The sequence below is a fragment of the Carassius carassius genome, chromosome 35, assembly GCF_963082965.1.
Source record: "Carassius carassius chromosome 35, fCarCar2.1, whole genome shotgun sequence".
Taxonomy (NCBI): domain Eukaryota; kingdom Metazoa; phylum Chordata; class Actinopteri; order Cypriniformes; family Cyprinidae; genus Carassius; species Carassius carassius.
In genome coordinates, this window is record NC_081789.1 from 26008767 (window position 1) to 26023175 (window position 14409).

At 38.7% G+C, this 14409-nt stretch overlaps 1 protein-coding gene across 2 annotated transcripts in view; it reads left to right on the forward strand.

Moving 5' to 3' along the window:
* LOC132116367 (SH3 and multiple ankyrin repeat domains protein 1) overlaps window positions 1-13826 on the forward strand; it is a 52879-nt gene extending 39053 nt beyond the window's left edge. For both annotated transcript variants that reach the window (XM_059525178.1, XM_059525179.1), the window contains 12 exons: window positions 1539-1621; window positions 1708-1832; window positions 2961-3096; window positions 3196-3276; window positions 4267-4293; window positions 4551-4610; window positions 4789-4904; window positions 5603-5726; window positions 5834-6081; window positions 7036-9737; window positions 10726-11808; window positions 12677-13826. In XM_059525178.1, the coding sequence (XP_059381161.1) occupies window positions 1539-1621; window positions 1708-1832; window positions 2961-3096; window positions 3196-3276; window positions 4267-4293; window positions 4551-4610; window positions 4789-4904; window positions 5603-5726; window positions 5834-6081; window positions 7036-9737; window positions 10726-11808; window positions 12677-12758 (4867 nt within the window). In that variant the 3' untranslated portion in view covers window positions 12759-13826. The remainder of the gene's footprint in view (window positions 1-1538; window positions 1622-1707; window positions 1833-2960; window positions 3097-3195; window positions 3277-4266; window positions 4294-4550; window positions 4611-4788; window positions 4905-5602; window positions 5727-5833; window positions 6082-7035; window positions 9738-10725; window positions 11809-12676) is intronic.
* The last annotated feature ends 583 nt before the right edge of the window (window positions 13827-14409 follow it).

The following is a 14409-nucleotide window of genomic DNA, read 5'->3' on the forward strand; positions in this document are numbered from 1 at the left end:
TGCAAAGCTAATTTTTGGACCTAAAGTTTTGGAAGATATTATATAAAGGCTGTGTAAGTGTTACAAACAAATGTTCTTAAATAAAATGATACAGGCTTATGTTCTACTGGGATTAAGCAAACTGGCAATTGTATTGTTTCCTCAACCAAAATGGATTGTTCGAAAAAGGTTTTTAGAAATTGAATGTCTTGCAATTAGTCTGTGTGGTAGTTCTTTAGCAAGTTATTAAGTTCTGGCTTTACATTGTGCCTCCCATTGTAGCGTCTGTGTTTCAGAGCATATGTTCATAATAAGAGCTGAGCTGACAGAACACAATGCTAGGCTGTAACTGTCAGTGTTTTTGCACTGAACTAGAACTGCACTCATCTAAAACCCCCATACGCTCATCATGGTAACCATAGTGTCCGCCAAATTACCATAGTTACTACAATCGCTACTGTAAACTCAACATATATGACATTTCAGAATCAGTTCTGAGCTTCAGCTAGTGGCTGTGTTTTGGAACATTGAAGCTGGTTTCTGATTGGTCTAAGCTGGTCATTAGTTTATGAAAGCCAGATACTAACTGGTTTAGCAGTTATAGTTTTACAAAAATCTTAACCACTTTTTTATTTTTATTTTTAATTTCAGCTCTTTTGCTGCTGGTCTAATATGATTACTGGTTCAAATCTGCATTTTTATTTTATTTTTTCAAAAACAACTAGATTTTCCAGTGGAATCAGTGCAATGTTCTTTTTTCCAATTTTTTTATGGTTGTAGTTTAACTATTATTTAGTTGTAATTTTACTTTTTGTTAATATTTTTATACATTTTTATTTTATTTTTATATTTGTTGTCATTTTTAAAAGTATTAGTCTTTTTTTCTGTTGAGTTTGTATCTTATATATATATATATATATATATACACATATCTGTATGGTTTTTATTTTTTGTTTTAGATTTAAATACTTTTAGTAAATGAGTACTGAAATTTATACTAAATCAAAATTAATGTTTCCTTGCCAAATAAATCTATACATTAATAGATAAATTAATCTGTATATTTTTTTTATTAATTTGTGATTTTAGATTTAATTAACAATAATAACCTTGATTTCATATTCTCAAATGACGAGTAATTTTCTCCTTAATTGTGAATCTAGGTTGATAAAATATTTTTTTGCAGGTCTAAATTTTAGTTTTTGTATAATTGTGATTTTTTTTCTTTTTAGTGATTTGTTTTTATTTTTTTATTTTTTTGGGCGGGGGTCATTATTATTATTATTATTAGTAGTAGTAATAATATAATAATAATTATATTTATTTTTAAATCAATCATATGTCTATACTGTATATTTTACATCATGTTAAACTAAATTAAAATGAGAAATGTTGCCTTGGAAACTAACTGAAATGAAATACGTTTTTTTTTATTTATTGATTAGTTTTTTTTAGTTTCAGTGAACTACAATATCTCTGATCCAAACTTGATCCCATCAGAGGAACTTGCGTGCATCTGCGTGTCTTTCACATGAGCTCCTCTCTTTTCTCTGTGACAGTGACTACATCATAAAAGAGAAAACTGTACTTCTGCAGAAAAAAGACAATGAAGGCTTCGGTTTTGTACTCCGAGGGGCCAAAGGTGAGTGATGGACACCACTGGTTTGATAACTGAGCGCAGCTTGACATATACAGATCATGTCTGTGATTGTGTTCTGTGATCTCCAGCCCAGACTCCTGTGGAGGAGTTCAGCCCGACTCCAGCCTTCCCCGCTCTGCAGTACCTGGAGTCTGTGGACGAGGGGGGCGTCGCCTGGAGGTCCGGCCTGAGGATGGGGGACTTCCTGATCGAGGTTAGCCCAGATGTCGCCTCTTTTGATGCATCCATGTTTTAGACACTTTAAATGACAGTTTTTATTAGATAAAGAGCCATTGAAAGTTACAGCAGTCCATATGCTGCATCACTACAAAAACCAAAACTAGTTTAGCAGTACAGTCTCCAGTCTGTGAGGTGTTGAACAAATCTTAACACCTACACGGAGGCGATAAACCTCACTGAGATACTTGTATTACCTACTTTAATTTGATTCTGGAAGAGAAGATGACGTGGATCTTGTGTTCTCTGCGTATGTCATCTTGACTGTGGTATTGCAAAATATATTTATATTGATTCATCTCCAGATAAAACGCCCTGTTAGCAAACACCTTCACCACATGGTTCCCAGCTGGTTAATTTGAGTTTGTGCATCATGTTGAATCATTTTGAATCAAGTCTGGTGAGAATGCTTAAGACACCCACTTGTGTTTCTCTCTCTTTCTCTAAACTGCAAATCAAATTTCCTTTCTTATATAATTGTTATTTAAAATCTTCATTAATCTTTCTGAAAGTCACTTGAATAGAAAAACAGAGTAGAACATTTAGAATATATATGTTTAAAGGTTAAGATTTTTTTTATGCTTTTGGAAAGTCTCTTTTGCTCTCCAAGGCTGCATTTATTTGATTAAAAATACAGTTAAAATTGTAAAATTGTGAAATATTATTACGTTTCAAAATAGTTGTTTTCTATGTTTATATATAGTAAAATATAATTTATTTCTGTGATGCACAGCTGAATTTTCAGCATCATTCCTCCAATCTTCAGTGTCATATGATCTACAGAAATCATTTTAATATGATGATTTCCTGCTCAAGAAATATTTCTGATTTTTATCAATGCTGAGGGAACAGTTGTGCAGCTATATATTAATATATATGTTGTGACACAATATGTGTGATAGAAATCTTTGATGAACAGTTAGTTCAAAAGAACAGCATTTGTTTGAAATAGAATCTTTTGTAACATTGTAAATGTCTTTTCTGTCACTAGTGATCAATGTAAAGCATCCTAATTTCTTCTTTAAAAAAGTACTGACCCTAAGGTTTCGAACAGTTTTATGTATTAGTGTATGTTAAGTTACTACTGATGGCTGTATTTTGACAGGTGAATGGAATCAATGTAGTGAAGGTGGGTCACAGGCAGGTGGTGAATATGATTCGCCAGGGCGGGAACAGTCTGATGGTGAAGGTCGTGATGGTAGCACGAAATCCTGAGATGGAGGAAATGCCTAAGAAGAAAGGTCAGCGAGCGTTCTTACTGTGGATTTGTCTGTGGGAGGATGAATGAATGGCATTGCAAGCAGTTCTTGATTTGATTTAACAGAGCTCTCTCCCTTTAGTTCCCCAGCAGAGCAAACGGCTGACCCCTCCAGCTATAGCTCTGCGCTCCAAATCCATGACTTCAGAACTGGAGGAGATGGGTACACTCTTACAAACACATGATATACACACAATACACACCTAATTAAGCATTAACTGCTATACTAAACTCTGATATTGTGCATTCATTTGTCATTTTGACTGATAATTTGCTTATTTGTCTTTTTCTCTTTTCTGCACACAGTGGAAAAAGGTGTCATATTATATTATTTATATATATATATATATATATTTATTTATTTATTTATTTTATAATAATTTAATAGAATTTTAAAATGACATGGATAAATTACATGAATAAGCGCATGTATTTGTTAGATGTTTTAGTTTCTAATATAATACACTTCTTTTTTTCTTTCTTTCTTTCTTTCTTTCTTAGTTTTTTAACAGTATTTGTATTTCACAACCATGATTAATAAATACTACTTTAAAATGTGTTTGTTTTTTGGTCATATAAAATGTAATAATGCAAAAACTAAACAAAAAAAAGTCCTTAACAGTTCTCAAAAAATGACTTGATTATCTAATCTGATGAAATTATATTGTTTCTACTGTTTTAGGTGTGAAATATATCTTTTCTGATAGTTTTTTTTTTTTTAAATTAACTGTTTAATCATATACAATTATTGTGTAGTGTTTATTGCGTTCTTTTAGTTGGATAATCTGTGTTCTCATATAAAACGTTATAAGGTTATTAATGTCTTTCATTAGTTTATCAGTTAAAATCAGTCTAGATTTTAAATAATAAGTAACTGTAGGCCTATGTGGTTTACATGTATTAGTTATGAAATGTGTTACTTGTCGACACCAACATATTCTAATGTTTTCATTTGGCTGTCAGTTTTTTACATGACAAATGAAAGTAGAATGCAAAGAATTCTTGCTTGGTATTGACAGTGACATTGATACTGTTGCAAGGAAATAATTTGAAAAAAGAAAACTAAATATGAAATATTACGTTGTCACCATAGTGTCCAGTTAACCATGCACTTATATAATGAATATTTAATGTTACTCACTTCCTTTTACAGCTGCCTCACCATGGAAAAAGAAACCAGGTTATTTTTTTGCATTTATGAGTATGTGCATGTCAAATTTTAAATGTATACAGGTGATGAAATTAGTATTATGACTGCCTATAGTATGATTATCAAATGAGAGACATTTAAGAGCAATTGATGAAATCCTAAATGTTTCTCTGGCATGTGTGTTTGTTCCTTGTAAGCTTTTATCAGGATCGTTATGGTCAGATACATGTGTAGCTGTCTGTGTATTTGTGTGTTCATTTTTGGCATGTGTTTTTCTCTATGCTCAGATCACACCGAGAGCTCTCAAGCGCCAGAAAAGAAGAAGAGCGTCTATCAAATGGCCCTTAGTAAGAAACCCTTCCTTTGCATATTTTTCATCTCCTTCTATATATTTGTGTCTATATACGCACTTTTGAATTGCACATTCAGTGTAAATTATTTAGGTGCACATGGTTTCAGTTTAAATAAAAAGACAAAAAAATAGGTTTGGTTGATTTATGTTCGTTTTCTCTTTTCATTCTCCAGATAAGTTGGACGAGATTCTAGCCGCTGCTCAGCAGACAATTAGCACATCAGACACTCAGGGTCACAGAGGTCATGGGGGCAAAAAGGAACGGAACAAGGGCTTAAACGCTAACGAGGTAACATCTCTGTTTCATTATCTCTGTTCTGATTAACATAGCGTTTCGACAGTGTCGAGGAAGCTACTTTTGAAGGCAAGTTGCTCATAATTTAAACCACAGTCACTATGATTTTTTTGTCATTTATCATCAGCGTAAACTTTAACAAGCATCTTAAAAAACAACAGCATTAACAGTAGCATGTAGCTAAATATGTCAGCGTAAAAAAGTTTAAAAAAATTCAGCACAGGGACTTGAATCAGTGAAATGTTCATTTTCACACATGATAGAGGAGAGCTTGATTGATTATTGCATCAGCTCGCTCAGCTGTATAGATGTGTGCACAATAGCATGTGACATCAAAAGCCACTGTTGTAAAAAAAAAAAAAAAAAACGTAGCTACAAAAATGCTTGAAAAGAGTTATATACAAAGCTTTGAAAAAGCATTTTTGGAGGAATAAAAGGGTTCTTTGTAATATGTTGCTTGTTTTTTCTCCAAATTCTTCCAATTGCCTTTGCTAGCCTGATCGTAGCTGTTGTAAAGTCATGTTAGTAATGCTTTTCACCAGGTAATAAGCACGAGAGTGACACCACTTCTGTGCTGAAGGCGCTGAAAAAATATTGTTATTGTGGAAATAGAATTGTAAGATTGTCTGATGTAGAGCCATCTTTCAGTGTGCTAAATATTCCATCTCATCAGTCTGTTCGCTTTTTTACAGCAAACTCTCGAACAATCAGGTGTTGGCGTGATGTCATCAGGGTCTGGGTATGGTTATAACCAAGCCCAGTTTTCATCAGGCCATTCAACTCAGCGTGCTATGATGATGCGTCAGAAATCCATGGGTGAGTTTAAATGCAACGAGTGTTGAATCCATCTCTTTTCAGTCCATTTTCACTGTAATTCTAGGTGCAGTTTATGTAGCTGTGTTCTGCATGTCTTCTGTCCAAAGGAGTGACCGAGGAGGAGAGGGTACATCTGCCTCCTCCTACTATGAAGCTGTCTCGTAGTCTTTCTGTGCCTGGACCAGAGGACATCCCCCCTCCGCCCGACACCTCAGCACCTGAACCGCCCCTGTCTGCCGGCGGCCACACAGACAGGAGAGCGGCACCAACACATTTTAATGCTATCCCTCCTCTGCCTCCATCTCACCACCTGCCTCATAGCCAGACACAGCACAGAGTGCCGCCCAGCCGCAGGGTAAGAACTTGATAGTGCTGGTCAAAGACTTCAAGAAGTGACATTGCTCATATATTTTCTTGTCTGTTCCTGGACATGTACAGACACAATAAAAGTATTAAAGGAATATTTCACCCAAAAATCTAAATTAAGTCATGATTTACTCCCCATGTGTTGTTCTTTCTTTTTTGTACCACAAAATAAAATTTTTTTAAAAGATGCCCCAAAGGCTCGTCCATATAATGTCTGTGGGTAGCACTCAGCATCAAACCTAAAAAAGATGCAAAAGTATCACGTCCAATGTGACACGTGCCGTCTATTCCAAGTGTCTGGGGGGTATACAGCACAACAAGGTTTAGTGAAAATCAAACAGAAATTTAACATATTATTTACTGAATATCCCGACCTTGACTGTTGATCTCTGTGCATGACTGCACGTTGATGAGACTCTATTAGCGCAACAGTTCACTCCGACAGAAAAAGCTCATGTTATGAAAAATCTGGGTTAATAAAAATGTATGAAGAAAAATTGGAGCCTATAATTCCCCTAAAAATAATATCTATGTATCGAATAGAATATCTCCAAACCTGAAATCTGTTTGTCATGACAGTCAAAATGAAATTTGATGGATGACTGTGGTAACTTGTTGCTTAGATAACATAACAACATTTACCTCTTTATTTTTAAGTGTTATTTATTTTATAGGGTTTTTTTGCCTTATATTTTTGGAATATACAACATGTGCCATATGGGACCATTCAGTGATACTTTTGCACCTTTTTTTGAAAGCTTCATGTTGATCGCCTAGTATTATATGGACGAGCACATGAGACATTTTTTTTTAATTCCCTTTTGTGGTCCACATAAAAAAGGGCATACAGCACTAGAACAACAAAAGGGTGAGTAAATCATGACTGAATTTTCATTTTTGGGTGAACTATTACTTTAAGACTTTGAAATATTGTGTTTGACAGGCTGAAACTGATACCAGCAAGATGGGAGGAGTGAGAATGGGTGGCCTGAGGCATGGCTATAGCAATGCCATGCCTCCCTCTGATGTGGGCCCCAAACAGTACACCGCACAGCGGAACAAATCGCCAGCGGTTGCCAAGATTGCAGGTCGGCAAGGTGGGAAGGGGCTGTTGGTGAAGCAGCGCAAGGTGGAGGACACCGGCCGAGAAAAGTTGGAAAAAAGTTCCATTCCGATCCCAACAATTATTGTGAAAGCGCCATCTACCAGCAGCTCTGGCCACAGCAGCCAGGCGAGCAGTGAGGATACAGAACCGTCTCCTGAGAATAATGAAGAGCAGGAAGAGGCAAAGCCTCAAAACCCAGTCATGGCACCTACTCCCGCTCCACCTCAACCAGCTAGTATCCCGTCAAAACTGGAAACACTGGGCAAGAGCACAGCACAGCGGGAACGCGAACGTTTCCGAGACTCCCGTCGGAGAAGCAACTCCTTCTACTACTCCTCTGAGGAGGACATATTAGATGAGCAGGAGTCTGCTCAGACTTCATTGGAGGCCAACACCTCCGCTCGATTACGCCCTTCTAAGTCTATCGATGAGGGATTGATCTCTGGTGATGCCTTAAGCATGCCGCCTGCATTTGGGTTGCCACAGTATGCCTCAGCTACACCTCATCAAGCCACTTCCTTCATCCACCCATTGACGGGGAAGGTTCTAGACCCAACAAGCCCACTTGGACTGGCGCTGGCGGCTCGTGAGCGAGCGCTGAAAGATGACCACCGAACGCGTAGAGAGGAACGCCACTTTGGTCGGCAGATGTCTAGCACTGGAGCATTTCCTTCTGCCGTCTCCTCTCCAAACCAAAAACCTGTTCCTCCCTTCTACATCTACCAATCACACACCTCTCTATACCTTAGTGGTGCCTCTCCAACAACAGGTGGGCCAGTCCCACAGAGTCGCCCCCAGTCTCCTCGGATGCTTAGATTAAGTGGTGGTGGGACAGGGAGCTTGGAATGGAGTGAACAGAATATTGTGGATCGAGAGGAAAGGGGGGCACCAAAGGTGCGGTTTACAGATAATCAAGCCAGTCAGTACCAGTCTCACCTTCAGGACAGAGACAACAGAGTCAATCAGTACCAAACTTACATGCGGGACCGAGAAAGGGAAGGGCACAAGAGGATACCGCCCAAGCCTCCTCCCCGCAGGCCTTCCTTTATAGGCAAGGAGAGTGAACTCGGCACGGCTGACAAAAATCCCACTGGTAATTCCCAGGATGACAGAGGAGGACAGAAGATGGGAGAGACTGGGATGGAAGAGGAGAAGGATGCAAAGAGAGGGCAAAATCTAGGGGTTGGAGAGGGTGGCGATGGGATGATGCTTCCACCTCCTGCTCCATCTGTGGATGTGGACGATGAGTTTGTGTTTGCAGAGCCCCTTCCTCCCCCTATACAGTTTGCAAATGGAAAAGAAATAGATACCCATGGAACAACAGAAAATAATCATCAACAACAGAAGGAAAAGTCAGGATCTCAGCCACTCAAGGAACAACAGTCTCTGCAAATGCAGTCCAGACCCCCACAAGACGCCATGTCCCTACCAGACAACACACAAGCTGACTCACAGCAGACACCTATCCATCCTTCTGCTGTGGTGCATCCATTTCTTTTCCCACCATCTCCTCTAATTCCCCCTCCACAGCTGTGTCCCAAAATACCTCCTGCAAACCCGCCCCAGTCGCAACCCTCAAACTATTCCCAGCACTCAAACACCAGCCAACCCCAACCTTTACCCTCGCCACAAGCCGGAGACTCTGCCACTTCTAGTCTTACATCTTACGACAGTGAGGTGGCCAATCTGACCCAGTCAGCTCTCTCCCCATCCCTTCCTTCTCCTCAGATATTCCCTTCATCGAGTTCCCCTTCTGCCCCAACCACTTCATCTGACCCTATGTCATTGCATCGGCCTCTCCCGCTTTTTTACCCACAGCAAAGCCATGCTAAAATTTCTATGTCATATTCCACTGTGGCTGCAACTGCGGCTGTAATGACTGTCCCCACAACAATGCCTTTGGAAAATACATCAGTTATCGCAGGTGACCGACTTCCTCCGGCACTTAAGGGGCGTGATTGGTCGGAGGCTGTGGTCGATTCTGGAATTGAGGAACTGGATAGTCACAGCAGCAGTGATCACCACATGGAAAACTTTGGAGAAAGAATAGAACAAGAAGGAGGCAGAGAGAAGGAGAGGGGAGGAAGACGGAGAGAAAGCATGGAGAGTGGGATAGTAGGAGATGGATTCAAAGGAGACCGAAGAGTGTCCCTGGATTCGTCTCTTTCTCACCCTGATAAATTTGCTCAAAAAACACACAAACCGCACATTCATAAATCCAAACCTCCAAACCCACCACTTGCAAAAATGCACGCTCAGAATATGTCAAATTATCACACTCACACAGAAAATGGACGAACCGGACCGCCTCTACAGCGGCAGGCTAGCACCGCTCCCAACATGTACAGGTCAAGGGAAGAGGAAGATGAAGAGGAGGAACTAGGAAGAGGAGGTGATGCTGCAGTGAAGATGCCGGCATTTATGGATCGTCGTCTGAACTCTCCTCTCTCCAATGTTAAGGCCAGCATTATAAATGAACTCAGCAGTAAACTACAACAGCTTGGTGGCTGGCAGGGTCAGGCACCACCGTCAAATCATAGGTGAGATGAATTACATAGATTTCTGCATTCTTTATGTGGTCTAATGTACAGTAATATTTTGACTATATACCTTTTTCCTCCAAATGTATCTCAAATGGGGTGTAGGTAAAATATATATATATATATATATATATATATCTCCAGTATATATAAAATAATACAGTGAGATTTATGTTTGCATAAGGAGTCTGACAACAGCCAATTCTCCACACAGAGATCTGATCTCACCATCATCCAATCTGTCTGGAATGACATGAAGAAACAGAACAAACTGAGACTAAATCCAGTTAAACTGTGGCAACATCTCCAAGATGCTTCAAGAAACCTACCTGCAAAACTGTGTTCAAATGTACCTAGGACAAAGCTGTTGAATGCAAAGGATGGTCACACCAAATGTTGATTTGATTAGTTTAATAGAAGTTTATTGATGAATAATCTCTTCATGAAATTATTTTTTAAAAGCGTCCTCACTTTACCAAAAAAACATTAACAGTGCTGTAGCTTTGCAGGAATGTTTCTTGAAGTATCTTGGAGACGATGTTCTCCAGTTCTTCTGTATTGAGTCTGTCTCAGTCTGTTCTGTTTCTTCATATCATCCAGACAGACTGGATGAGGATCAGATCAGATCTCTTTGTGGGGCACTGGCTGTTGTCAGACAAAAACCTCACTGGATTATTGCAAGTAATGGCAAAAGGAATGTGATATTGATATGATATGTGATATGATATTTGCACAGTAGTGTGTGTACAGTATATACAGTACATGCATGATACCTCAAATCATAGCAACCCAAAAAACTTAAACCTCTTAATATTCTTTAGCAACCACATATAAATCCCTGGCAAATACTCACAACACCTCAGCAATGTTGTGGCAAATGTTTTCACTGGCAAACAACTCTCATCTAATTTTATTGTTATTTTTTTCTGATTTAAATGAGCAGTACTGTTATTTTTCTGCTTTACATACTTTCATTTACTCTTTACAGGTTTCCAGGCGATCCCTCTGGCTGTGTTCCTCTCCTCCCTGCTTCTGTGCCATCTCTCCAGCACTCCTTCTCTCCAAACCTTCCCCCTTACTCTTTAACATCTAACTGCCAATCTGTGGCTCTGAACCCTAACCCTGTACCTTCGTCTCCTCTTCCTGTAGCATCTCTAACCCCAGCGTTAACCCCGACCCCAGCTCCACCTCCTCTCAAAGACTGGACGCCATCTAATTCTCCGATTTCTTTTCCTCATGGGATTCTGTCCCCTCCATCACTGCCCCATGCCCCTCTCTCTCCTCTTTCCTTTGCTCATGCACCCCTCTCTCCTCCATCGTTACCACATCCTCCCATTTCCCCGATATCTCTCTCTCATGCACCTCTGTCTCCTTCCTCTGTCTCTTATCCACCACTTTCTCCATCCTATTCCCCCTATCACATGTCTCCAAAGCATCGCTCTAAGTATCGTGGTAAAGCTTCTGAGTTTCAGTTCTCTGGACCAGAGCTACACCGTTCCGAATCTCATTCATACGCCCAGCGCCGTCGAGCTCCCAGTCCTCTCATCTCCTGCTCGGACCACCCACATCCCGGACCTCCGCGTCCATCCTCACTCCCTCTCTTTCCATCTGCACCACTCTATGGCTCACCATATGAAATACAGCCTCCTTTAACCCCCCCGTTGGGAGTCGCCCATCAATATTCAGAGCATTTTTTCCCCCAAACTTCTCCTCTCTTTCCGCTCCCATCACCTGTGGTTCCTCCGAACCCTGCACTGGTCTCCAGCTCTCTCTCTCCAACCAATTTCCTGTCTGGAGGCTTCTCCCCATCTTGTATGGGCTACCCACCCTTAACTCCTCCACCACCCAATCAGCCTTTTGTGTCTAAGCCCCTCCCATACTGGAGCAAATATGATGTTGCTGATTGGCTGACTTACCTGAACCTAGCAGAGCACCGGGAGCGTTTTCTTGACAATGAGATAGATGGCTCCCACTTGCCATCTCTGACAAAAGAGGACTTCCTGGATCTGGGTGTGAGTCGGGTCGGACATCGCATGAACATTGAGCGCGCACTTAAGAGACTAACAGACAGGTGAGATAGATAGAAAGATAAGAAAAGGAGAGCAAATGAAGGGTAGATTTAGATGAACAAGCAAAATAACATCAGAAAGCAATGTGCGGGGGGCGTTTATATTAGTTTTCCACCGTTTCATAAAAATTTAGCTCTGCATGGATAATTCTGCCTGCAGCTTTACTCAACAATACAGAAATATTCTGCCCTTGATGTTTTTGTATGCTTTAGATGATGTTTTAGTTAAGTAAGGAAGACTCAATTTGATCACAAAACCCATTTCCTCTGTAGACTGCGACCTTCATGTTTACATATTATTTTTGCACTGCCAGTCAGAGGTTTGGACATATCAAATAATTCTTTATTATTTACCTTTTTTCACAATTTAGAGTTACAGTAAAGTATGAGAAAACAAAAATTAATTCAGATCCAAACCAATTTCCTGAGACTACTTAAGGTTTTTATGTCTCCTTGTTTTTTTTTGTGTACTAAAAACTGAACTTTAATTTTAGAAATGTAAACGTATTCAAAAACCTTTAGATAAAAAAAAGTCATGAGTGGTCAAGTGGACCAAACCTTTGACTAGCAGTGTATATTATAACATAAATGGATTGAGTTTTGATTTTTTTTGTATTCCATTTAAAACCACAAGAATCATCAAATCAACTGAATTACAGCTCATTCCTTTCATTAAACCTGGCATTTATTTGAATTTGCAAAACTGACACATGCGCTATAATTACATACTGCACACTTATGTAACTTTAATTGGTTTTTGAATGCTAAATTCTTCATCATATTCTGTAGATGATCAGTATATCAAGCACTTTGGTTTCTTACCTCATACTCTGCCTCCTTTCTTTTCTTTCCTCCCTTCCATGTTTTCTAGGCTCTCCTCTGCTTTCTCTGTCTCCACTGTTTCTTCTGAAGGGCAGAACGAACGCATGAGAGATGAGGCGACTCAGAGCTAGAGGAGAGTATTAGAGAGAACCAGTTAGTAGATAGAAAGAAAGAAAGACTGGGGTTAGACAAAAAGCACTTGGGATGAAAGGGAAAGACTTCCACTGAAGGACAAAGGTGGGGATGATTGCAATGGAGAAGCGCTATGAAATACTTGAATGCTCTCGCAGAGTGAAAGCTAAAGTCTTCATGAGCAAATGTTTGTCATCCCTGTTGAAGCCAGATGGCCAAACATCTTCAGCCAGTCAGAGACAGAGAGAATGTACTTCTTTCGTTGTTTTTTAGTTTTTTTGGAGATGATGAGAATAAGAGGTGTAATGAACTTTAGTAATATGATATTATTATATTAATACAAATGAGGCTACTGTGCATATTTTAGCATCATGACGTGCAGGCTTTGATTCATCTGATAATATGATGATTAAAGTCAACATGAAACCAGAACGACCCCGTTTACTTTTAACATACACATTTTAGTGAGCGATATGCCAAAGAAAACAAAAAATGCTTATCAAATGTAATTTTCCTTACTTTACATTTTTAATCGCCAGTCATATAGACACTTTCCACCATCCAATAGATTTGCAATAGTCCTGCCATACTTTTTTTTTTACCACTGAATGTCCTTTACTCAGATATGTTGGATTATGAAAGTAAAATGGGTTGAAGACTGTTTCGTGTTGACTTTAAACAGTAAAAAATTCATCTTAATGCCAATAATAACCATATAAGGATTAAGTATGTAAGCATTTAATACCGTAAGCAGAATCAGTCTTCCAAAGATCAGAACACAATGAAAGGACTCATCGTTTATATTGCTTAAGTGCGCTCTTGTTAAACTACACAAATACATACATGCACACAAACACGGACTGTGTGTGTGTGTGTTTGTATGTGCATGTGTTTTATTATGGCGTGGTGGTTGTTTTATAGGAGTAAAGCATAACTCCATCTCATTTGAAAATATATTTAAAGAAATAGGAACAAAGGAAATATATATATATGTATGTGTGAGTGTGAGTGTGTGAAATTGTGTGCAGAATTAAAGTATATATATATATATATATATATATATATATATATATATATATATATATATATATATATATATATATAAATATCAGATATTTCTATTGTTCTGTACAATAATTGATGAATATGATGATACATAAGCTCTGCTTAAGAGGTTTGAATAAATTATTCTCTTGTTGAATTTATTCTCATCTCTTTTTAACCATAACTGACAGAAATTATCACCATAAATAGTTAAATTTTTCATCATTTTTGCAGCTTTTACAGGCCATCTTTGCTGTATGCTTTGCTACAGGGTTAGTTCTCCCCAAAAAATGGCTTCTCAGGCCATCTGAGAGTTTGTTTCTTAATTTGCACAGAGAAATATAGCATTCCATCACTTCCTCACCAATGGATCCTCTGCAGTGAATGGGTGCCGTCAGAATGAGAGTCCAAACAGCTGATAAAAACATCACAATAATCCACAAGTAATCCACAGCACTCCAGTCCATCAGTTAACATCTAGAGAAGCCAAAAGCTGCATGTCTGTAAGAAACAAATCATTGAGATCCTTTTACGGATGTTTTAACTTTAAACCATTGCTACCAGTTTAAATATTTATAATAGTCTATAATCCATAATAACGCTTCC